The following is a 27,487-nucleotide window of genomic DNA, read 5'->3' as shown; positions in this document are numbered from 1 at the left end:
ATTTTACCAAGAGATACTGTTAACCTTGAGTAATCACGAAGATAATATTCTCTGAAGAAGTATATATTCTCATTTATTGATTTCTCAAACAGAGAGAAGCTTGAGCAGCACGGTTCAAACCACTCCATCATCCGTCCCCCAAATCTGTACTATTCTTATTGTCTGTTATGCAACAGGTCCTTGGCATTCACAAATAGAACACTGCTAGTTCAGACTGTTTACTCGTAATCTTGATGCCCCTCATATGATGGTCTGAACACGAAATCTTTTTATTACTGTTTTATTTTTTGCTGTGAGGTTGGTGTGTGAAAGAGATTCATTTAGCTATTAACACATTTAAACACTATTCTTGTGTTTGAATTACACTACATTCATTAGTGAATCTCATAAAGTGATACAAATATTGCAAAACCAAAAGAAAACCAATAACTGGTATTGATAAGGAAGCTAAGGAGACAGTGAAAACATATGAGCTCTTTGAAAAAAGTAATTTTAAATGACAATAGTCTCAACTCATATGATTAAATATCTTAAAATTTCATTTAAATTCTTATTCATATTTTAATGTATTACATATCAGAAATTTTATTCTATAAGAGATTTTGGAAATTTTAAATATGTTGGGGTGTATACTTCTTGAATGTCAAGAATGTAATAGATTTATAAAAAATGGATTTAGTGATTTGGAGTGAAACATCAATGAAAATATTGAAGCATGAATTTCATGTACTTTTATATTAATGTATTACATATCTTTCAAAAAGAATAAAAAATACATTTTATGTAAAACATCTTAAATCTTTGATGTCTTAACTTCTTGGTATACATGTGTCTGGTTTGCTGCAAATCCATTTTCTAACCAAATGGGTACTGGCACTGCTAATCCCAATTTTGTGTAGATGGGCACATTCTCCAATTCCAATTGTTTTAAACCTAAAACAAAATACAGGAAAAAAAAAGGCCACAGAATGAGTGGACACTGATTGGGAGAGTTAGAGAAAACATTCCCTCCACTGTGAGCTTTTACTGTAAGCCAATACCATATTGTTTGAATTAAAGCAAACTAAATTCATATACTTTGCTGGCCTAAAACGTAGCTTTATAAACTCAAAAAATCTATAACCTATATGATGGAGAAGTACAGGATTTATTGACAAATACATTTTAAATATGTGTTGTAAAACATTATAATTATTCAACATCTTTAAACATCAATTTTTTCATCTGTAAAATGGAGATACGTAACCCTCCCTCCTACTGTTGTTGTGGAAGTCAAAAGATATAATGATTATGAAGCATTGTGTTTGGGATATTATAGGTATTAAATAATTTGTATTACCAGTTTTTCTCTGGGCTCATTTTATTCTCCACCACAAAGGAAGCTTTCAGGAGAATGGTATGTATGGATTATAACTCAGATCTCCCCATGGTGGGAAAGGGCTCTGAGCTCCAGCTTTAGATGTGTAAATTATATAGCCAGGGCTTAACCAACCATGTGGTTCCATCTATCCACTTCCAGGTCTGCCCTGTTTTCTGCTCAGTCCTATCCAATATTGAGAATGGTCAGAATTTTGCTTCAGGAAATCATTTAGTAAGGTATATTTACAGGATGAGTAGCAAATGCTTCACTTTCTTTTTTCTAATTCATTATATGCTATAAAAATATAGACTTTCATGTTTGGAAATGATCTTAGAGGTGACATTGTCCTTATCTGGTTCATGGGTTAGTTCATGGGTTGTGTTACTTCTGTAACAACTTCTGTAGTGAATTGCATTGGGTAGTTTTCTGTCTTTTGTATTCTCTAAAAGAGTTTTTATAAGACTGAAATTATCTGTTCTGTGAAGTCTTGGTTAAATTAGCCAGTAAATCTTCCTGGGTTTGGTGCCTTTTAGGATGGGAGAATTTTAGCTAGCAGTAAAATATATTGAAGAGTTACTAGTTCATTCAGGTTTTATATATCTTTGTAATTTATTCTGATACATTATATTTTCTGATGTTATTACCTCTATACTTTTTTGTTTGGTTTGGTTTTGGTTAGTAATTGATTTGTATATCTTTTTCCTTTCACTTTAACTTTTGTATGTGTGTGTGTGTTTGTGTGTGTGCATGCACTTAGGTACGTCTCTGTAAGTAGCAGCATGTAACTGGACTTTGTTGTTCTTTTAAAACTAATCTGATAATTTTTGTCTTCTAAGAGATAAAAACATTTACATTTTATCATAATTGCTATTATATTTGGATTTATCAATGTTGTGTTTTCTGACTACTATCTTTTTCTTCTTTTATCTTTTCTGAATTCTGTTGGATTGATACTTTTTGTATGTCTTTGCTTTATTTAGACACTTTAGTTTATTTAAACATTTTTTATTCTTTGATGCTTACTATCTAATTTTTAAGAAATATGCCTATCTATACATATTCCAATTTTTGAATTGTCTAAATAATTGTTTAAAGTCTCCATTTCTTTAAAGTTTTCAAATTTATTGTCATAAAATTATTTGTAATATTTTATGCGTTTAAATCTGTGCTGTTTGTAATTATATTTATTAGGGTGAGTATGAGTTTTCTTTTTTCTGTGATCAGTCCTGTCTGTTTAGAGAACCAGTTTTGCTTTTGTGTATCCTCATTTATTATTTTGTTGTACTCTCTTTTTCCATTTTTTTCTCTTATTTTTATTCCAAAAATTATTTAAATGACTATGTTTTTTAGTTAAAATGTTTCTTCTCTTTGCTCTGTTTCCATATCCATCTGATACTTTCTTATTTTTTCCCCTGCTGTAGTTTCTCAAGTTGTTATTCTGTAGAATGGAATGTATGACTTCATTTATATTTTTTAGCCATCCTAATGTACTCATTTAAAAACTTTGCCAAAATGTTCCACAAAATTAATTTCAACTTAGGTCAATCCTTCCTCTGTCCATTCCTGGTAGAGTAAGTGTTCAATAAATGTTAAATATACTCCTATGCTCGTTGACTTTTCTCTTTCTTACCACCTCTGGTATTTTACTTCTCCATTATTTCTGTTTTTGAGCAGTTTGTGTTGTGTGCTTTTAAGTTTCTCCATTTACCCTTTTCTGTGCCCCAAAGCTCCCAGATCTTCTTGGTTATACTGACTCATTTATTAATTCTTTCCAGTATCTCTGACTAATGGTTTGTCATGACTCTCTGCTTATTATATTTTTTTAACATAGTCTCACAAAAGGCAGCTTTCCTTTGGTGCAAAATAGGTAGGTGAACAAAAGTTCATTAGTGGGGGCTTTATTACGGCTTCCCAGGTCTGAACTATGGAAAAAATTTTGGACTTTCCCTAGATTTTGATGCTGTATTTTCACTTGAAAATGTAGAGCTAGGTAATTACATGGTTGAACTTGGAAGAACAGGTGAGGTCTTTCTGGTGGGCAGTGATATATAAATTGCTCCACATAGGGCAAAGGGAAAATGTCTAACATGTAACTGGTTTCTAAATACTCCTATGCCCAGTTGAAAAGTCAAATGGGGGAAGTCATCTCCTAAAAGTTGCCTAATAATTTGTACTATGAAGGTTAATCTGACCTGACCTGTGAGGTGAATGTGGTCTGACCCCGATGTGAGCTTTCTATGGTCCTTTGAGTTGATGTGGAAAATAGGGCCTCCTTTATGCTGGGTGAAAGGGTCTTTTCTAGACCATTTCCATTTACAGTATACATTCTCCATATTAACTATAACCTCTAAAAACATAATTATAGTTTGAAAGTCTTGCCTTACCAGCTGTTTTGTTATGTGGAATACAGCAAGAGTTGCTGCTGTCCCACCCAGGCCTCTCATCAGAGATCTCCTATATACAACTACCTAATAGTCACCCATTTGCTCAATAAAAAAATATTTGTGTGTACACACTATGTGCTAAGCACTGTTGTATATGTTTATTATAGACATGGTCCCTGCCATCATTGTGCTAAGAGTCTAGTGGGGCAGATAGATATTGAATAAATAATTGCAAATTCAAGGAATGACACAAAAAGAATAGTGATAGATACTAAAATGTGTTGAGGAGACCTGATCTAGTTCAGGCGTAGGGATTAGAGTAAATTTTTAAGCTGACACTTTGAGGATGCAGAGAGATATCTAGATGAAAAATGAGGAAAGCATATTCTCAGCAGAGAAAGTGAATGTGCGAAGGCCCTGGAGTGAGAGACCTTGTCACTTGAGAAAGGAAGAAGATCAGTATGACTGGTGTATAGAGAAAGAGGAAGCATGATAGGAACTGAGTTCAGAAAGGTGAGCAGGAGTCAGAATTATACAGATAGTAAGGTTTTAAATCTTACACTAAAGGATTGTTTCAAAATTAGCGATAGATAATGATATATGTACTATGTACTAGATCGATGGCATATTGATTTATGAAAATTATTGTTAGAAGAAAAACAGATTTGGGAAAAAGACATGTTCAATTTAAAGTGTATAAAGCAACTAAGTGCGATATATCTGATCAAGTTATGCATATGCTGATTCTATGCTTAAACTATGATTACAGTCTAACTTGTTTGTTAACCTTTAATGAAAAATACCATCAGGATTTGATCTCTGTTTACTACTGTAGCTTTATTTTTTCTGTAGGCTTTTTGTTTCTCTATCTAATTCCTTGCATACCAAACTTCTTATAGTCCTTGTACATGTCATATTACTTTCTGTAATATCTGGGGCTTTGCGCATGCTGATCTGTGTTCTCCAATGCCATACTGCCACCTTGAACTAGCAATCAAGAACTCCATCTCTGTCCAACTGGAAAGAATCTACTTGTATTTAAATCATCTATTCTGTTAAAACATAAGTTCCTCTATGAATCTCCTCCACCCCACCCCAGTGGAATTGATCATATTCTCCTTTCCATGCTCTCTGCTTCTAATAAACTATCAAATTTAATACATTATAGTTATAATTATCCTTTTGCCTCTTCTTTCTCTATCGCAGCACCTAATGATTATTTCATGCCTGTTTGCTGCATAAGTCAATAAAATACATAAAATTTATACATTTATATCTATGTATATGTGTGTTTATATATAGATATAATTACATATATTATATATATATAACTTTTGTGCCATATGTAAAATTATGTATATATGTAATATATATATATAAAATTATGTCACTGCTGGATAACTATCATGCATCTCTAAGAAAAATCCACACAACCCTTTTTAAGTACGCCTAAGTGGAAGAATAATTTTTATTCTAAATCTGATTAGATCTTTGACTTATTGTGTTACAAGCTGTTTTCATATCAATATCTATTAAATAGGAAAAGCCTATTTTTATACCAAAACATAAAATTAGTCATCTGATCTGGGACATCTGAGTTTAGTATGTTTATTTTTCCTCCTAGTGATTGTGTCAAGTGTTCCTCACTTTTGCTTAATAGCTTTAGGAAATCCGAGAGTTTTAGCACCACGAGTGACCTTAAAAATTATCCAGTCCAATTCTGTGTTGTATAGATAGGGAAACTGAGATGCTCGATGCTGGGTGACTTAATTAATCAATGACAAAACCTGGAAATGGAATTCTGATCCCACGTTTAATATCACTGTAGAACAGAACATATTAATGTTTACAAATTGTCTATACCTTTGTGTGAGCAAGTTTATAAAATACTCTCTTGAACATGTCTTGCACCAGGAGAACAAGAATGAGGGCTCCTGGGAATTCCATTGAATAAATTCCATTGGGGGAAATGAGAAGCATCTGGTTAGGATGGACTACAGTGACTTCAGCAGGTGGCCTGGAAGAAAGTCTGTCTTTCTAAGAACAAGTTGGATATATTTCAGCTCCTTTAACAAATTAGTGGGTGTTTATTTTACATAAGCCACAGGAAATAAGCTCAACCAGAAAGAGAGCCCACATTGTAAATGTTGTAAAGAACGATGAATAAAAATCAGAAGACTTGGATTCAGGTTGTAACTTTGCTCTACTTAGCTGTCTAGACAATCAGCTAATGTCTCTGAAGTTCAGATTCCTCACAAATAACAAAAGAAAAAAAGGATAATACTTTACTTCCCTACCCCTCTGGATTACTCAAAAACACAAATAGGATATTGTGTATGAAAATATCTTGTAAAATGCTTTAAAATATACATTTTGTTTTACCAAAATTTTTTGTTTTTCTTTTTCTTCCTCTTCTTCTTTATTTATTTATTTTGCTCAGAACAGCTAAATGACTATCTTTTCTTAAATTTAATTTAATTTAAACTACATAAAAATATCAATAATGTTTATTTCCTTAGCTTGACCCATAGATATTATTTGTGATTTTATTTGAGCAACAGTTTTCGTAGTTTATAGTTAGGTATAAAATCACAACTTTTGTACCATGCCCCCAAAAGGAATAATTTGGTGCTAAAATTTTTAATGTAAATACTGACACCCATTCACACAATATAATGCTGTGGTCTCTTTGGCAAAATTGTTTACTTATCTGGATTTCATTACCTATGTCCTCCTCCTAGAACTCATCATTCTTATTACTTGACTCATGACTTTTTCTCCTGTTGAGTAAGTTCCATGAGGACAAGAACCATATCTGTCTTTTTTGTTGTCAACACCTAGTATAGTGCCTCATTCACACAATGATCCCTCTCTCTCTCTCCATCTCCTCCTTCTCTCTCTCTCTCTCATATATATATATACACACACACAGTATATGAACATATGCATACAAATACATATATACATATGTGCATATATAGTCATGTATATATATATAAATGTATGTATTAATGTCTAGTTCATGGAATAAGCATGATTAATATATCTATAATATAAACTCATTTATACCTACATATGTGCACATTTATGTATACAAGCATATATAATATATATGAACATTAATTTCTGTAAGTTACTTTATACATGTGTATTCTATATACACACTTATAATACATATATTCATGTGTCAATCATATATACATTTATATACACATGTCTATATGCATATATACTTCTGTATATATTTTCAAACATATCATTAAAATTGTTTCAAGTTATTTGTAGAATATATGTCCATAATTTACTATTATGAAGGTTAGATGTATCATGCTGCTTTTAGAATCTAAAAGTAATCTATATTTTGTGTGAAAAATATGGTCATTAGGATAACAATGATTTTTTTATTATCCAATTCTCTATAACCCTTATGTATAGTTGTGAATTATGAATAGGACTTGGAAATCTGACCCTATCATTACAAGCTGCACAGCTAGAGAGAGGTTGAATGTTATGCACCTTGAACTCAATTTTCATTCTTATAAATATAGCCATCAACTAGAAGCAGCTTAGAAAAAAAATACTAACATCTATCTAAAAGCATATGGTTTAAAGCGAGGTAGTCCACAGCTAGATCATGTTCTACAAACTGTTTGTTACTAGTCCACGATGAGATAAGGACCTCATGGCACATTGTTAATTGACTATGTCACCAATATACTGTTTAGTTCTTTTGATACTTCTTCATAGTGAGATTTTCTTGATGAAGGAAGCAATGTGGTGATCTACATTTCGTCACAAACTCCTTACCTTGTAAGGGCTATAGTAATATTGGTTTAGAAGCAAATTTCATATATGTTGTTATTTTTATCCTCACCATGTTTAGTACAGCTATTATCCTTCTTTTATAGAAGAGGAATGATATGCTCGTTCCGTGTACAAAGATGTCTGAAATTACCCTTAATCCTGAGCTAAAGTATGAAAGGCACTCATATGATGAAATATTTTATCAGAGAGTTAACAAGAGCATATTTGGGAATTGGGCAACTCACTTGCTAAGATTGTGGCCAGTGTAGTTAATAGAATCATCAGAAAGAAGATGACAATGGTGATAATTTTAGAGATACAAAGTCTCTTTTTATTCTTTTTTGTAGGTTCTTGTGACTCTGTAGTAAAGTTGGAAGAGATAACATCTTGTATAGAAAAGTTAGTCAGTTCTTCATTACTAATAAGTGAGTTTAGAATGTTGTAGGATTTGATATCCATATATACAAACCGATCATATTTCTACATACTAGGCATTATCAATAGGAAATTAAAATATACCATTTACAACAACATCAAAATATTAAATACTTATGGATATTTCTGGCAAAAAACATGTAAAACTAGTACAGTGAAGACTACAAAACATTGCTGAAAGACATTACAGACATAAATAAATGGAGAGGTAGTGTTTTCATGAGTCAGAAGACACAGTATTGTTAAGATGTCAGTTCTACTCACATGAATCTATAGCTTCATTACAATTCCAAGCAAAATTCTCAACAGGCTTTTTTTTTGTATAAATTGGCAATTTGTTTCTAAAATATATATGAAAATGTTAAGGAGTTAAGATAACCAGGTTTGAAAGAGAACTAAGTTGGAGGATGAACATTATCCAGTTTAAAGACTTATAAAGCTACAGCTATTGGTATAAAGATAGGCAAATAGTCTAGAAATAGACCCATACATACATAGACACTTGATTTTTGGCAAAGACACAAAAAAAGATAGTCATTTCAATAAATGGTGCTAGAATAATTGGATATCCATGTGCAAAAATCATAGGAAAAATTCACTGTTATCTTGGGTTAGAAAAGAATTTTTGCAATCCAATTCTAAACACATGATTCATTAAAAAGTAATAAATTGGACTTCCCAAAAATTATAACTTCTGCTCTTCAAAAGACAGTGTTAACAAAATGAAAAGACAAACCAGAGACTGGGAGAAAATATTTGCAAATCAAACGTCTGATAAAGGACTTAAGTCCAGAATATATAAAGAATTCTCAATACTTAACAAGAAAACAGACAACACAATAAAAAATATAAGCAAAAGAGTTGAACAGACACTTCATGACATGAGATATATAGATGGCAAATTGCACATAAAAAGATGTGCATCATCATTAGTCATAAAGAAGATGCAAATTAAAACCAAATTTAGAAACCACTGCATACCTATTAGAATGACTAAAATTAAAATGTCTGACCATACCAAATGTTGGTAAGGATATGGAAGAACTGGAACTCTCATCCATTGTTAGTAGAAATGTAAAATGGTACAAACATTTTGGACAGTAGTGCAGAAATTTCCTAAGAAGCTAAATATACACCTACCACATGACTAATCCATTCTTCTCATGGGTATTTCCCCAAGAGAAATGAAAGTGTATGTCCATACAAAGGCTGGTATGTAAAATTTTATGACAGCTTTATCTGTAATAATGCCAAACTGGAAATAGTCCAAATGTTTATGAATGAATGAATAAATAGACTGTGGTACATCCATGTGAGGGAATATTAGTCAGAAAAAAAAAAGGAATGAACTATTGATACCTACAACAACATGGATGAATATTAAAATAATTATGCTCAATAAAAGAAGCCAGACAAAAATGAGTCCATACTGTATGTTTCCATCTATATAAGATTGCAGAAAATGCAAATCTATCTATAGTGACACAAAACTGACCTATAGTTGTCTCAAGGAGGGCATGCTGAAAGTGGCAGTAGAAAAAGATTATAATGGGCTATGAAGAAACTTTTGGTCTTGATGGATATGTTCATTACCTTGAATGTATCTGCGATTTCATGGGTGATGTCATGTATATCAAAATTTATCAAATTGTACACTTTAAATATGTGCATTTTAATGTATGTATGTCAATTTTATCTAAATAAAGCTGTCAAAAATAGTACAAAAATCAGTTATGTTTTATTCACACAGTGTGGATCTGTTTATAAGATACCTTGGATAGATAGCTGAAAATAATTTGGCATGGATAGAAGAGAGGAAGAGCATGGAGACACTGACTGTCTCAAGAGGGTTAGGATTCCCTGATAGCAGGGACTCACCAAACATAAATTCTTTTACTTCACAAATAGCATCTCGAGTCTGTCCTACACGTGCTTCTTACCTGGAGACTGGGAATCTCCTGCATTCATTATCCCTATGTGACCATCCACGCCTCTTTTTGAGTAAAATAGTACAGACTGATCATAGTGATCACACTGGATTCAAGATCCCTGCCCACTACTTGGATGTAGCTTCAATAATATAAAAGAAGACAATCTAAATTGAGAATACAACATTAATATAAAAATTATGATGAAAGTTCCTCAGAAGTCTGACCAGTCACATAATTCTGTTTCTTTAGGTACATTGCCATCCAAAAACCATTCTATCTCACTGCAGTTTGAGGAGCCACTGGAGGTGGTTGGAGACTCTGAAATAATTCTTCTGACTTTTGGATTCAGTGGAAAGGAAGTGAAGTTCAGTGGTTTATGAAACCAACAGATTGAGTCTTTATACCACCACCCTGACCTACCAAAATTTTTGGTTAATATTGATCATTATGGATTCCAGCCAGAGATCCAATTCTGAAGGATTTGAGTGTGAAACAGCAACTTAGACTTCACTGAAAAGAGCATGAATTTATTTTAATAATAATAATAGGAAGAATCATGGCTAATATTTATTGTGTTTACTCTGTAGTAGGCCTAGTTCTGAGCTCTTAACTCTTATGATTCAATTTAAACCCAATTATATTATCAAATAGGAGCTTATTATTATTAATTTACAAACGAGGAAACTTCCTCAAAGGGAGAGGGAAGTTAAAAGCGTTCTTAAAGTAACACAGCCAATATGTGGCCGAGGTTAGATACTAGCTGGCTCTGATCATTTAATGACTCAGCTTTACTCTACTGCTCCTCTCTATTCAGATCCTTGCCATGAGTGATTTCATATGCTGAACTTCTACTTCCAGGTATAGAAAGCAGACCTCAAGTTCAACAACAACAATAAAAAAAAGGATTGTGCTGTTGGCATCATGCTAAGATGATTATGATCATGTAATGTCATTTGACACAGGTGAAGAAAAATACATGGCAGCCTATATTTCAAAGTTACCTCTGTGAGAGACAAAGAGAAAGTAATGGGTTGACACTTTTTAAAGTTAGATTATAAGGTATAGAGTTCTTTCTAATTTTGTGTGTTCACGTTTTCAATATATGAATATTATTTCACATCTGCAGAACGATTATTTCAGGAGCCAAGTAGATTCTGTGTGTGTGTGTGTGTGTGTGTGTGTGTGTGTTAAAGAGAGACATTGGGGAAACTATGGCTAGATTATTTTTTTCAAGCCTTTATCTGTAGCACAAATTTATCCCAAAACTTTATATGCTATTATAAAATCATAACTTTTGCTTATGTACCAGTTAGCTATTGCCACATTAGTGCTAATTACAAACTATACCCAGAGCCCTGGCTCACTCACCAGTCTATGCTGCTTTGGCTGAGATTGTGTGATAGAAGCTGGCAGCTATATAGCTCTGTCTCAAGCTGGACAAAGAATTTTATTTCACGTCAAAGGAAAGGAAAGACTAGTGTTGCTCAAGTTCTTGCTCACCTCCATCTTCCTCTTAAAGTTAACCAGAGAACGTACTAGCTACTGAAGATGAAAAGTATACTATAAAATGTTAGAGGAGGTAGTTTCATCACTTCAATTGCATCACTTTTTATATTTTCAGAATTAACAGTGCTTTTGTTCACCATGCCCAATCATTGCTATGATTGAGATTTCTTTTTTGTTTATGGGAAAAAAGCCGATGCAATTTATTTTAATAAATTCTAATTGAAAAGATTAATTTCTTAATTTTACATAGGAATTAAATTCATCAGTACTGAAAATAGAAATTATAGTTAAGACTAGAGGGCCCAGCCCCGTGACTTAGCGGTTAAGTGCCCGCGCTCCACTACTGGCGGCCCGGGTTCGGACCCCGGGCGGGCACCTACACACCGCTTCTCCGGCCATGCTGAGGCCGCGTCCCACATACAGCAACTAGAAGGATGTGCAACTATGACATACAACTATCTACTGGGGCTTTGAGGAAAACAAAAAAGGAGGAGGATTGGCAATAGATGTTAGCTCAGAGCCGGTCTTCCTCAGCAAAAAGAGGAGGATTAGCATGGATGTTAGCTCAGGGCTGATCTTTCTCACAAATAAATAAATAAATAAATAAATAAATAAATAAATAAATAAAACTGTTAAAAAAAAAAAGACTAGAAATTTTTTTGAAACCGCACAACTTAATGCTGTACTAGTACTGTGATTCTTTTTTTAAAAAAGGAAAAGGAGCTAAACTCAAGTGTGTGTAACAAAATAAGTTTTTGGACTTTAAGGGATTCATGAACCATAGACAAAAATCTGGTAGTGTGTGTGTATTTGTGTTTGTGTGTCTGTTTCTTTTTATTTTTCTGAGTTGTCCCTTTCACCAGCCCCTTAGAGGGCTTCATTCATGTCGGACATCTTTATCACTTGTTGGCAGCCTTAGAACTGGAATTTATCTCATCAGTTATCTCTACATGCCTTTCTTTTAAAATTTTTCTCTTTATTTACCCTCTTTAATGTCACACTAAGGCCCTCTACTCCACTTTCCTTTGTTCCCATTGAGACACATCCCGTCAAATATTTATACCGAGAGACAGACAATTGTAGGATAACTTCTGGGCATTTCACTTGGATGACCAGAGGATACAGTGTGGTGGGTACTCAGTTGTCATTATTTCAGATGTGCAGCAACTGAGCCACTTTCCTTTGCTTAGGCAGTTCTTCACACGAGTCCAGATGGTAGGCGAGCTCTTCACCCTCTGTAGAAGTTAAAAAAGCTTTTCACCTTCCCAGCCTTCCCTGGACTGAGGGTGCTGAGGGGCATGTGGACTAGGCCCAGTCGGATGTACCCAACTCAAATCTTGCAGAGGGAGCTATTTATGCACAGAAGCAGGAGGAGTGGAGAAGTCAGTCTGGGGTGGGGGTGATATTCAGATTCCAGTGTATTGGAGCCAAAAATGTTTTCCATTGGTGCTAGCAGTTTCTGTTTTCTGCAGTTAAGATCAGAAATACAGAAGAAATATATTTAATTGAAGAATATAATTAGTTCATTTTGAAGCACATTGCTATTAAAGTTTCTCTGAATATCTAGGTGAATTTGTCTACTAGGCATTTGTATACAAGATTCTAGATTTTGGGGAAGAGATATTAATCAAAGTTAACGGCTTGAAATTGTCAGCACGTATGAGTCAATAGGAGCTTTGGGTATGGAGGAAATGACACACAAATAGTGTGTGGAATAAGAATATAGGTACTGTGTAAGAACAAATATTTTATATAGTGGTATCATATTATTCATGTTATTTTATAACTAATTTTTTTTCAAAAACTCTGTTTCACTTTTTAAAGAAAATTCTTTGTACCCTTTCCCTAATATGTTGGAAGGAAACCAAGTAGCAAAGGAAAATTGCTTTCTTTGGTCTCTTTCTCGTCATTCTCACTGCTTTATTAGGCAGTGTGGCTTCTTTCTTCCATGAAACCTGAGTCTCGGGCCCAGGCTAACCTCCCCTCAACAATTCAATTAAATTTATTTTGGCCAAATTCAGTTCCTATCTATAAATGAAGTGAACAAATTGCTAGGAAGAGTAAATATTTTATCATTACACTTGTATTTGTGGATACTGTGGATTCTTTCAAAGCAACAGAACATAACGAAAGTTTAATCCTCTCTGCCATAATTCAATAACTACCTCACAGTATAACAAATACAATATTTTCATTGTGACATAATGATTTTTGTTTTATAACAAAAAATGTTTAATTTATTTACTTATTAACATAGAATTAAGTATTTTGTACATAAGAAATTTTTCTGGATAACTTTAGCTTTTATGTTTAAGAATGAACATGTATATAAATAAATGCCTCACATGCAATTTTCCAAGACAATATCTACTGCACTGAGTTTTAAAACCCATGTATAGAATATTAGATAATTTATTTTTTTTTAGCAACAAATATATTGTTATGAATACTAATTATTTTACTTTTCTTTAACTCAGCTTTCCTTAAGACATTTAATGTGTGGAGAGCTATTTATCAACTCACTAAATGGCACTAGATTGCTTGATTGATATATTTGAAAGCAGACAAAAACTAGTTTAATTTTTATTTTTAATGTGTTTATTTTCTCATTATAAGAGTATAATGGGAGTAGATTTTACCAGTTTAGTACAGGAGCTGAACATTTCTTACTTCACAGCATTGACCTTTGGGTAATCAAGGATCCAATGTTCTGTTTTTGTGATTGGAGATGGAAGAATGGAACATATGAATGAGGGAGGATGAATCATTGAAAGAGGGAGGATGCTGTCTATACAAGGGAGTTTGTATCAGCTGGCATCATTCTATCAGATAATTTACACAGATAGCAAGGAAGATATAGATATGTGGATTTTTCATGAGAAAGTAACCAGTAATTTTGTCCTTGCTGTTTTTGTCACCCTGAGCTTCTTCATACCTTGACCCCAGGCTAATGTTGTTACGGATAAAGGTCTTTTCCTTTCCCAGAAGCTGTTTCCACCAATATCTTAGTGCCCCCAAGTTCAGGCACTAATATACATCTTGGAGGGACAGGATAGAGTTAACATTCCACTGAAGTGGAGCCTTCACTTAGTGTTGCAATTTTACTTTGCTACTTGGTTTCTAACTTTCCTGCAGGGAGCAGGTGCTTCTGCCACCTGTTCATGAATCACAATTTCTTAGCTTCTCTGGAACAATTGCTCTTCTAATCCAGACCTAGGCAAAGGCTGCAGCCCTTTTCTTCTGGAATAATTATGGTTGTCTTTTTTAATTAACAGGAAAGTGAGTGGCCTAGCTGGACGGTAGGTTTACATTGAAGAGAAGTCGTAAAAATATTGGAGAATTAAGATGATCCAGATGATGATGGGCCTTAAATAAGAGTGACAAGACTCTCGAATCTGTGCTTTTCTTTACCTCTTCCTCTTTTCCAAAAGGGAAACTAAGTTTGAGATCAAAAGTGTGGTGTGAAACCCGAAACCTAAAAAAATTTGTCAAAGTTTCAGAAAAATATATTTAGCATGTATTCCTCGTGTTTAGAAATTATTCTTCTCCAAATCAGAGAAAGAAAATCCAATCAAATTTTTTTCTTTCTTTCTTAGTGGACATAGAAAGACTAATTGTAACTCTTTGCTACACAGTAATTTTTCATGCACTGTATTTGAAGCCATTTCTTTAATTACTCTCTGTACTAAATATCTATTTTTCTTTCTTATTTTTTCACAGGCACATATTATATGGTAATAGCTTTCAGTATTTTAATTTTCCTTTAGGAAAAATCTCTCCCAAACGTAAGCTGTACCCATTGGGACTGTCGTGTATGGTGCTCCCTTCCTGCCAGAGCGACCAAGGGTTATGTGCATAAACCAGACCAACCAATTAGTTTTCCATTTCCCATAATACAAAAATTATTTCAGAACTGGATGGTGTTCTAGAACTAAGTCTTTCTTAAGTGTCTTACCTGATATATAATATATGGACACCAGGAGAGGGAGGTTATTTCTCTCTCTCCAGGATTAGGAGGTGGGAAGAGTCTCTATGCTGAAGTTATTTTCAAGCCTCATGGAGAAAGTAACTTATAAAGAAAGCCCAGATTCACAGGAAAAGAAAATAAAAAGATAAAGAGAAATACAGACCCCTGAAGACACCAGTTGAGTCCCCACATCCAGCCTGAAGCCAGAGCTAATTAAACAATATACTTTCCTGGGTATTCATTAATCGATCCTCATGATAATTCTGTGTTTTATAGGAAGATCATATTTTATTATATGCATTTTACAGATCAGGAATCAAAAGACGAAACAACTCAGTTTCACACAGCTGAAACTAGGTTGTCTCATTCCAAAGCGCATGTTTTTTCCTACTGTACTTCTCTTCAAAAGTTAAATTCCCTTTTGAATATTTTATATCTCCTTAGGAAAATAAGTCTCCAACACGAAACTTACAAACTGGTGACCTCTGGATTGGATTTATCCTTTATACTTCCTTTGTTTGCCTAAACAATGTTTTAAAAAACATTTTGTATCATTTGATGACATTTAAAAATCAAAAGCTGTCACACAAAAATCTGAGTTTCCTGAAATGCTGGAAAATCCAGCATCATCAGCCTGTAATCCATCCTAGCAGCAATTTATGGGAGCTGAGGGCTGGAATGGAAGAGGGTAATGCTCCTCAAATCTGGTTGCGTTAGAAACACTTTAATTTCAAAACACACACATGCCTGGGTCTCCTTGTGACCAATTATTCCATAATCTCTGAATGGAAACTCAGCCACTGTTAATTCTACCTGCAACCGCTGATACGGGATTATGCGTTCTTCAGTTTGCCACAGTCCTTACTAAGCGTCTTCACTCACATGACCTCCTGACCTTTGTAGATATTTGAGTTTGTCAACTCTGTTTAGTCACATTCTCAATTCATAAATTCAACTGACAATTTGGACTTTTGTGCTCAACGATCTAAAGCTCATTTGTTTTAATTTTATCTGTACTCAGAAAATTGTGTCATTGGCCTTTTAAATGTGGGAACTCAAACGGGAAATAATCAATGCATAGTCTGGAAATTACTTTATATAAGCCCTCTTACTATAGTTCTCCTTATAATATGAACTGGGGAGAAGTGTTTTTTGTTTGGTTTTTATTTTTGTGGATGATCACATTTTACATAAACAATAAGCCTGCTAACAAACAAAATGAAATCTTTTTTCTTGTTTCCAGAAGGTACCAATTCCATGGAAGGCTCAGGAGAATGATATCTTCTTTATTCATTTTATGCTTTCCTCCTTCCACGAAATTTTCCCAGAACACAAAATCTGTACTGTATAATCACTACATCCTCAGCCCTCTCCATACCAATTTTGAAAACCAGGTTTATTTCATGTTGACATAAGAAAAGCAAGAAATTGCGAAGATAAATAGCTAGTTTTACTCCACTTTTTTTCAGAATATTGATGTGCTTGGCAGAGCGCAGTGCTCTTATGTTGATTCCATAGAAAGAGATCTCTGCAGTGTAGCTCATATTCTATCATTGTCTGAATTACAGGCTGGATCATCTCAAGTTAATGTGCAGATGTGAGGTGAGGACCTTTCAGACTGAGGACTCCCCTGAGAAAGTACGTCTAATACATGTCTCTATGAAAGGAAAAAGCTGCCTCTCTGTGTTTCCCTTTCTGTCACAGTAAGAATGGGGATTTTCCAGAGAGACAATGGCAGTTTCATTGTTTTCTGTGCAAGAAGTAAAACCAGAAGTTATATTTTTCAATCTCGAGAACTGAAGTTAGAAATCTGCCCCATAAACATCCCGTCTCATTCCATTATCTTCTCTCATTATGAGTCAACTCTTCGATTTAATAGAACAAAAGACATTTCCTTCAGAGATCCCCAAGTTCTTGTGATTATATCCTATTGCTCCAGGATTGGATAACAGGATCAGTCTAAAAGGACATTATTTCATTTCTTGAATAAAAGAGGAACTGGATATTCATCCAGTATACGCTGGCTATACTGAATATGCCAAAATAATTTGTAAAATTTGGAAGAAGAGTCCTCACTTTATTATATAAAAGGTGGATACAGAGCTCTGATTCTCAAGCTATGTGCTATGGTCTGAATATTTGTGTCCCTCAAAATTCATATGTTGAAATCCTAATGCCCAATGTGATGGTATTTGGAGATGGTATTTGGTGCTTAGGACATGAGGGTGAAGCCCTCGTGAATGGAATTGGTATCTTACAAAAGAGACCCCACAGAGCTCTCTAGCCCCTTCCACCACGTGAAAATACAACCAGAAGTCTGTGACCCAGAAAAGGGCCCTTACCCCACCATGCTGGCATCTTGATCTTGGACTTTCATCCTCCAGAACTGTGAGAAATAAATTTCTGTTGTTTATAAGCCACTCAGTCTGTAGTATTTTGTTACAGCAGCCAAAACAGACTAAGACACTGTGTCTTGAGATTCTTTCATATTCTGGAGAGATGTTTCAAGACCACCATGGGCAAAGAGCAGGGAGGAGGAGGAGGATCCATACATGGGGCACCTTGCCATCCAAATCCAAGCACCTCTGCTTTTCACGTGCCATTCCTATTGGTATTCCACATGAGATTTTTGTCTCTAAATAGGATTCCATTACTTAAAAAGTTTGAATACCATTGAATTAGAGAGAAATTCTAGTGGTATTGGAGGTAAGCAAAATGGATCAAGTAAAATTCCAGTTGAATTAACTACATTCCTATATCAATCAGGGTCTAATCAAGGGACTGAAATGCACAATAATTTGGGAAAGTTTAATACAAAAATATTATTAATAGAGGATTGAAGCAATGAGACACTGGTTAAAAGGAGGTAAAGAAAACTTGAAGGAATACAAGAATATCAGACACAGGGAGTAGTCACTACCCCTCAGGCTGAGACAGAACACTCAAGGAAGAAGTTTATCCCATATCAAACTGTGGACTGAAATCCAGGCGTCAATAGAGAGGGCACCAGCATGGCTCAGTAGATAACGGAGATGTTAGCTGAGGTGCCATGTCAGCAGAAATCTGCAAATCTGCCCTCTGGAGTGCTGGGGAAAATGTCCACAGGAAGGTGCTACAATTGGGAACTGACTCTACAACTACCAGAGGGTATCTAGTGAGAGGAAGCCCATCATGGACTAGAGCTGTCCTGCTGGGACAACTGCATTCTGAAGGCATCTGAGAGGGTACCGTTAGAATTGGCCCAGGGAAAGGTGCTACATGCAGCTGGCCATTGGGTACTGAAGAAAACCCAAACTGTGCAACAGCCTGATGAGCAAAGCACGCTGGAATCAGGGAGGAGACTCCTTCCTCTTCTAGTATCCCCCCAGTGCCTTCAACTGACAAAACTTCATGTCGTGCCGACTGGCAGAGGAGAAATATCTCCAGAGTCCATCTCCATTATAACAGAGCAGGGAATGAAGGGTAGATTTGGAGCTAAGAGGAAATACACTGATAATTGGCCCAATTCCTAGACCAATTATTCATATGAACTCTTAGGACTCTTACAGAACTTGAGAAAATACCGAATCCTCTGAATTTAGAGAATTGCTGCCTAAATCCTAAAGAAAGGAGAGTTAGAGGCTTAACTGGTGCTTCTAAGCACCTTGAAAATGAAGATATTAACTTCATTCAGTCATTTATTAGTTAATTCATTTGAACACCTACTCTGTTCATAGCATTGTGCTTAGTGCTACAGGAGATGTAAAATATATGGTTCCTCAGGGGAGAGTAACAAGCGTAAAATAGGGCTCTTGACAGTCACTAACCTACTCTCAAAATATTCTGGAAGATACTTGGGGATGAATCCAAATCCAGACAGCTGCTTATAGAAAAAGTATCCCGGATATGCCTTAAAAACAAAAAATAAAACAAAAAAACCACATTTATTTCTACCAACATTTATTTTAGATGTTTTTGGGTTGATTTGCAAAAAAACGTGCACTTAGAGAAATATTCATTAATTATCAGGAAGAAAGAAGGGGAAGCAGCTTAACATACAGCCGTAAAGCTAAGCAAAATTATGATTATTAAATATTGAATTTAACTTTGAAATTTCTGGTGGCCAGAACTAGGAGGAAAGTATGACTATTTATATAGCTCTCACTGTTAAAATCATGGAGCAAATCAATTCCTTAGGGGTTATTTTTCTAATTTCAAAAGTGTACTTCCTACATGAAATTTTCCGTATTGAGATATATTAAACCACAGACTAATGTTTATTTCCCTGACACACTGTCTCTGAAACACAGGTGGTTCCTCCAGAACTAAAGTAACCATTAATGATTGCCGTTGTTAATGTTTGTGGGCTAAGACATATGCATGACATGCATGATAAAGTTTATACAGTGCTGGGCCAAGGCAGGCTATATACCAAGGATAACCAGGGTATTTGGTTCACTATTACGGGCTTTTTGTCACACAGGAGGTTTAATTACAAAACAACAATAGTGCTGATTTTGAACGTCCGCCTCAGTTTACCACGATCCCCAAAACTCTTATCTTCACTCAACTAACTTCACCATCTGGCCCTTAGGTGCAGTATAACTGAGTAGTCAAGCATGGACTCTGAAACCAGATTGCCTGAGTTTAAATTTCAGCTCTGCCACTTACTAGATGTGAGACTTTGTAAAATTTATTCACATTCTCCAGAAGAATAAGTTTCTTCATCTTTAAAATGGTAATAATAACAGTGTCTACCTAGTAGTTTTTTGATGAGGTTCAAATATATTTAATATTATAAAAGCACTTAGAACTACACTCAACAAATACTTAAGTGCTATTTAAGTGGTGATTTTTTTTATTATTTGAGTTTGGAACCCCGGAGAGTGAGTTGTTTAAAGTTGTTTAAATGTGATTATTTTGCACTATTGTCTTCTATTGGTTTGTTCAATTTACAGCTGAGATGCTGTTCACTTCAACTCTTTCAAATATCCTGATGAATTTGAATTTCTAAGTCATATCTCTGTAGCCAACTCTTTTTCACAAAAGTATCCACAGGAGCCATGTTGATCATGTAGTGGCTTGATCTTTTCTCCCGAGCTGGCATAGCTCAAATCCTTAGTCCGGGCTCTGTTGCCACTGTTCTTATTATAACAATGTAATTCTCACCATCTGTGTGTCATTTTAAAGTTCACTTCTATCTATATTTAGAGTGGGGAGGTATGATTAATCTTTGGTTAATGGAAACTGTGAGAAATCAGATGTTAAGACTAGTTGCTTATATGTTTCCAATGATTCACATTTTTCTAAATTTAAGGCTAATTTAACTATTTGATTGAGCTGTGCAAGGAACCTGATGAACTATGGAGATGAAAAAATGGTGCTCTAACTAGCGACAGATGAGCTCTGTGTTTTCTCAACACTTCCCTAGTTTGGGAGCCCAGAATAACCTCTATCCTAATCTCAGTCAATCCTCAATTCGAATTTTGAAACTATAGTAAATTGGTGTTAAACTTACTAAGGAATTGATATATTTGGATCTTCTTTGAAATGATCACATACTCCAATGATTATATACAATTGATAATCACGCAAGTACTTCTGACTCATACCAAAATCAAGAAAAAGACTTTACTATAATCCAACTGAATGAAAATTCCTTCAAAACTCCAAATTTGTTACTTTTCATTTTTTCTGCTAGATATTTGTTATGTTATGCTCACTCTGTAGTTTCCTAACATAAAAATCACATTACTACTGAGCAGGTGTCACTTGTAGGTTTCTGTAAAAGCCAGATTCCTTCCATACTTTCATCTATTCTTCTACTCATTCAGCAAACACATATTCGGTATATACACTACCTGAGACTGAATTCATAAAATTTGATTAAGCAGATAATATTCTAATGTTAATCTTAAGACCTCTTTTTATCTGTCAGACTCATGGGTCGGTTTAGTCCATAAATCAAATCAGTTTTCTTCTTAAAGGCATTTGAGAAAAATGATTTATTTTAGTAGAAAAGATGCAATTGATAAATTAATAAACTCATTATTGTTAATAATGGAGGGACATTTTTTAATTCAACATTCTTTAGAGTAGAAAAAGATTAGTAAAAATATGTTCATAAAAATAGGTGAATGGTAATGTAAAGTGTTGATCATTGCTCTAATTAATATGACATACTCTAAAATGGCAAATGCTGACATTGTATAGCAACGTGGAACAGGTCTATGAAACACTGTAAAGTAAGAGACAGGGAGTACATAAAATTGTGTTGGCACACTGTTGTTCCTCCACTGCACTCTCTGGATTTCATTATGAATCCTCATACATCTCAGTTTTCACAGTTCCTGGGTACAAGTTTTATTTCAGCGATATCAGTAGACAGCTTGACTAGCCACAGGGAACTTAAAACCTCCTCCTTGCCCCCTCCCAGCCCCAGTCTCTAGAACGTGCACGCACACCTCCCTCACATTTTTTCTGGAAATCATCAGAGATCACAATGTGTCACCAAGCTCTGAAGACAGGTCAGCTCATGCTTTTATGCTCTAGCATCCGTAACAGCTTGCCTCGGGTGATGTCAGGATTTTTAAAGTTTAACTACTTTCTCTCATTCCCTAAGTTCTTACATGGTGTCTACTCACTGCATTTTTTATTTTTTCTTTCTCATAAGTAAGCTATAGTGGGTAAGTCAGTTACTGATGTTAATAGTTGCTCTCAATGTCTCAGAAGGCTGTGGAGAAAACAGGAAGTTTTCTAACGATACCTTTCTAACACCTTCGTTTAATGGCTCCATCTGCTGGAGAGAGTCTTCACTGCTTGTTTTTGTTATCAGACACAACGTGTGCAGGGACAAAGTAGGCGAGCCCCTGAAAACATCTGAAAAATTTCCAGGGAATTTGGCCTACAGTGAAACTGCTGTTAGCTGCATTGTGAGGAGACTGGTGAGAGGGATGTTCTGGATCCCCAAAATTGCAGATGTCTTCTGTAAACGTGAGGGCACCGATTGGGAAGGAAATGAGATCTTGAAAACTAGAATGTGGACATTTGGGAAGATTCCAATCAAGCTGGGGACATAGGACCCTAAATTCGATTGAGTCCTTTTTGCCAGTAGAAGTAGCCCTTCTACCCCTGTGCGAGGAGGTTAACTTTGTTTTGCCTGAAGAATCTGTAATGGCCTCCCTTGAGTGGAAAAGTTCTAGGTTGAGTGAACAGAGGTCTAACTTGAATGACCAAAACAGAGGGTCATGTCCCCTCAATCAATTCCCAGACTTGAGCCAGTTTACAGAGTCAGAACCTTTTAAATTAAAAGTGGGGGGTAAGTCCCTTGAGGAAGGTCTCTGCTAAAGGGTAAAATTTATATAATCTTTTTCCCATCCTTCCTTAAAGAGATCTATGACCATTTACCTTGGGAAGAAGGAAAGATTTAGACTTTTGGGGAGTTCTGGGTACTGCCTCTGAATTGACACTAATTTCAGGAGACCCAAAACATCATTGTATTTCACTAGTCAGATTATCAATGAAGTTTTAGCTTAGGTCTGCCTCACAACGAGTCCAGTGGGTCCCTGAACCCATCACATGGTTATTTTCTCAGTTCTAGATTGTTTAATTAGAATAGACATACTCAACAACTAGCAGAATCCCCACATTGGCTCAATGACCTGTGGAGTGAGAGTTGTTAAGGTAGGAAAAACCAAGTGGAAACCACTAGAACTGCCTCTTCCAAGGAAAATAGTAAGTCAAGAGCATTACCACATTCCTGGAGAGAATGCAGAAATTAGTGCCACCAAAAAGGACTTGAGAGAAACAAGGGTCGTAATCACCAACAAATCCACATATAACTCACCTATTTGGCCTGTGCAGAAAAGAGATGAATTCTGGAGTATGACAGTGAATTATTGTAAACTTAATCAGGTGTTGACTCCTATTGAAGTTGCTTTTCCAGATGTCATTTCGTTGCTTGAGGAAATTAACACAGTCCCTGGTACCTGGTATGATCTATTGGCCTGGCAAATGCTTTTTTCTCAATGTCTGCTAGCAAAAACTACCAGAAGCAGTTTGCTTTCAGCTGGCAAGGCCAACAATACATTTTCACTGTCCTACCTCAAGAATATATCAACTTTCCTGACCTATATCATAATTTAGTCTATAGAGACATTGATCACCTTTCTGTTCCACAAGACATCACACTAGTCCATTACATTGATGATATTTTGCTGATCGGATCTAGTAGCAAGAAGTATCAGTTAATCTAGACATATTGGTAAGAAATTTGCATATCAGAGGATGGGAAATATATCCAACAGAAATTCAGGGGCTTTCTATCTTGGTCAAATTTATAGGGGTCTACTGGTGTAGGGCATGTCAAGATATCTTTTCTAAGGTGAAGGATAAGTTATTGTATCTGGTCCCTCTTACAACCAGTTTTGGAGGCAGTGTATGATTGAAATCAGAATATAATATATCATCCTGTTTTTTCCATAGCCAGGATTCAAGGGCCTAGGAATCGAGGAGTGGAAATGGGAGTTCTTCCACTCACTATTAGCTTTACTGATCCACTGGAAAAATTTTTGCTTTCTGTCCCTGTGACTCTACGCTTTACTGGTCTAGAGGTCTTAGTTCCCAAGGGAGGTATGCTTCCACCAGGACAACAGCAATGATTCCATTGAAGTGGAAGTTAAGACTACCACATGGCCATTTTGGGCTCCTCATGCCTCTGAATCAATAGGCAAACAAGGGAGTTACTATACGGGCTGTGTCACCGACTAGGTGTCTCTAGAAACTCAAAGGTGGGTTTGGAAACAATTAACTGTTTTTCCAAGTTGTTTCTTTTCTTTTGTGTGTTAAGGAGATGTAACCACCAGCCATCCTGAAACTGACCAAGCCTCACCACAAGAGCTATGCCCATGACCTTTGCCTTATTTTTAATGCAAAGATCTCTCCAGGAGGAGCTTAGGTCTCATTATGTGGAAGCATGTTCTCCAACTGAACCTGCGCAAGTGAATACCCGCCTCTTTCTTTTGAATATTCATTCCCCAACCAAATAAAAGTTCCTGCTTTCCTTTGTTCCGGGACGCCATGACTTTGGAAATGATTCCTCATGGCCTCCTATTTGCTGCAAATACACTTTACTTTGTGAGACAACTTCCACTGGTGTAGAGTCTTATTTAACTCACCAGGAGGCAAGCCCACTTGGTTTGATATCAGCTGGGTAATTGATCCCGATTTTAAGGGGAAATTGGACTCCTACTATGTATTGGAGGAAAGGAAGAGTATGTCTGGAATACAGGAAAGCCCTTAGGACCTCTCTTAGTACTACTGTGTCCTGTGATTAAAGTCAAGGAGAATTATAACACTCAATTCAGGCAGAAATGCTAATGTCCCAGACCCTTCAGGAATGAATGTTTGGATCACTCCACTAGAAAAAGAATTACAACCAGCTGAGGTGCTTGCTGAGGGAGAAGGGAATATGAAACACATGGTGGAAGGAGGTAGTTTTAAATATCAACTACGATCATGTGATCATTTGCAAAATGAGAACTGTAATTGTTATAAATATTTCTTCATGATTTTGCTATGAATATGTGAATGTGTGCATATGTATATGTATATTTATATATAATATATTTTTTCTTCCTTTTCTTATCCCCATATCATCTAAGATAAGATGTACTGATAATAATTAACTTTCATCTCAGTATTTTAATTACAGGATTATCAAGGAAAAGAGTGAACATTACCCAAGAACATTGCATCTTCTAGGGAAAGGTTTAGCATGTTGTGTGTAAGATAGTTGTATCATATTAGGCAGAAGTATATCTTTATTTGGAGATTAAGCATGGTTTAAGAAGATTAGTATCAGTGCCAAATCAACAAAGTGTGGAATGTGATGTTCCATTTTATTTTTTGTTTTTTTGGTGAGGAAGATCGGCCCTGAGCTAACATCTGTTGCCAATCTTCCTCTATTTTGTATGTGGGCTGCCACCACAGCAAGGTTTGATGAGCAGTGTACAGGTCTGGGCCCAGGATCCAAACCTGCCAACCCTGGGCCACGGAAGTGGAGCTTGTGAACTTAACCTCTATGCCACAGGGCCAGCTCCTGTGATGTTCAGTTTTATGTGTCAACTTGGCTAGAGTATAGTACTCAGTTATTCAGTCAAACACTAATCTAGGTGTTGCTGTAAATATGATTAACACCTAGAACCAGTTGACTTTAAATTAAGGAGATTATCCTGGATAATTTGAGTGGGCCTAATACAATTAGTTGAATGGCCTTAAGAATAGAAAAAAGTTTCCTGAAGAAGCAGAAATAGCACCTGTGGACTGAAGCATCAGTTCCTGCTAGAAAGTTTCCAGCCTGTCCTTGCTATGGCCTGCCCTATGGATTTTGGATTTGCCTATCTAGCCCCCATAATTGTGTAACCAAGTTCCTTGCAATCAATCTCTGTCTTTCTCTTTAGCCCCCACAGTGCATAAACAAATTCTTTGCAATATATTTCTCTCTGTCTCTGGGTAGCTATCCTCTATCTACCTATCCATCATCTATCTATCTATCTATCTATCTATCTATCTATCTATCTATCTATCTATCTATCTATCATCTATCTATCATCTATCTATATCTATCCTACTGATTCTGGTGACCTTTCTTCACCACAAAAGTAATGTCTCCTATATTATGGGTGGCCCATTGATCCCTGCTGCTGTTTCTACAAGGCTTCAATTGGAAACAAATAGAATCCATACCTCTGTGGTCACTGCTACGGGGCCCCCATGTATCCTTTAAGGCTGCCACTAGAGAGTGATATGGGGTCTTTGAATAAATCAAATTTGGTTATAAATAGTAATCTTTTTGTATATATTACTAAACTGGATAAGATTTTGCAGCCATGACTGAGGTTGACCCCTATTTTTTTCTTTCTTTATATCCTTTTAAGTTGAGTGTCACAATTATTTTGGCCTTATAAAGTGATTTGAGATGTGTTTGCTTTTCCAACAGCCTTTGAAAGAGGCTATTTTATTTCTTTCTTAAGTAAGCTTGGAATTTTGTGAGAAGTTTTAGCTTATAGCTTCAATTTTATTACAGCTAAAGAAAAAAAAATTAAAGTTTCTTCTTGTATGAGATTTTGTAAGCTGTGTTTATTTTTATAGAAACTGTTTCATCTAAGTTTTCAAATTTACTGTTATAACATTGCTCATATTATCCTCTTATCTTTTTAACATTGACAAAATCTGATGAGATAGACCCTTTTTTATTTTTGAGATTACTTATACATGCTTGAGATTACTTATACATGCTTTCCATCTTTTTATCTTTATCAATCTCAATGTAGCTTTAACAATATAATTGGCCTTAAAAATACAATTATATTTCTTATTTATAGTTTGTGTTCATTGATTTTTGCTCTTTGTAATTTCTTTCTTTCTCCTTTATTTTGAGTTTAATTTGCTGTTTTTTTAAAACATCATTGTAAAAACGCTCAGATCATTGACTTTCAACATTTTCAGCATATGCATTTATGACATACATTTTTCTCTAAGTAAACTTTAATTATAATCTTCAAATTTTAATATGTATTTGTATTATCATTCAATTCAAAACAGTTTTGTAATTATCATTGTAATATTTTTATATGGTCCAAACTATTGCCAAACAAATCAATTTTCTCTTAATATATTTCTGTTAATTTTTTCCCCTTTCTTAATACCACTAAGTTCTAGATGTATAGTGTATGATTTCAGTCCATTTTAATTTGTGGAGATTTGTTTTATGACCCAATCTAAGGTCCATTTTGTAAATATCCCTTGTATAATTGAAAAGAAAAATGTGGTTTTGTGCACTGCTCAAAACTGCTTTGATTTGTCCTTTAGGTAAGGTTTGTTAATTTTGCTTTCTAATTTTTTTCTATTTGTACTATTCATTGTTGAGGGAGATTCATTTTTATTTTCCTTGTTTTTAAATATACCCTGGCAATCTTGTTTTATTTGTAGCATTTGTCCACTTACATTCAACGTAATTACTGGTATATTTGGATTTAAATCTCTTAGTAGTTGCTTTCTAAAAAATGAGTGTTGATAAGTAAAAGAGAATTTTTGTAAAAAGATGGAAAGTATATGGGAA

The 27,487-nt window shown here is 35.1% G+C and overlaps 1 protein-coding gene across 1 annotated transcript in view; it reads right to left on the bottom strand.

The window, feature by feature from the left end:
• Positions 1-809: 809 nt before the first annotated feature.
• The window catches only part of LOC147914821 (uncharacterized), a 28,901-nt gene continuing 2,223 nt past the window's right edge, over positions 810-27,487 (bottom strand). Inside the window, 7 exon segments of the mRNA XM_087441923.1 lie at positions 810-933; positions 1,493-1,529; positions 1,532-1,587; positions 3,746-3,824; positions 7,794-7,934; positions 9,924-9,976; positions 19,194-19,276. Of these exon segments, the coding sequence (XP_087298049.1) occupies positions 810-933; positions 1,493-1,529; positions 1,532-1,587; positions 3,746-3,824; positions 7,794-7,934; positions 9,924-9,976; positions 19,194-19,276 (573 nt within the window).

The sequence above is a fragment of the Ceratotherium simum genome, chromosome 17 (assembly GCF_057802395.1).
Source record: "Ceratotherium simum simum isolate JZ-2026a chromosome 17, ASM5780239v1, whole genome shotgun sequence".
In the NCBI taxonomy this organism is placed as follows: Eukaryota; Metazoa; Chordata; class Mammalia; order Perissodactyla; family Rhinocerotidae; genus Ceratotherium; species Ceratotherium simum.
This window is presented reverse-complemented; position numbering and strand designations above follow the sequence as displayed.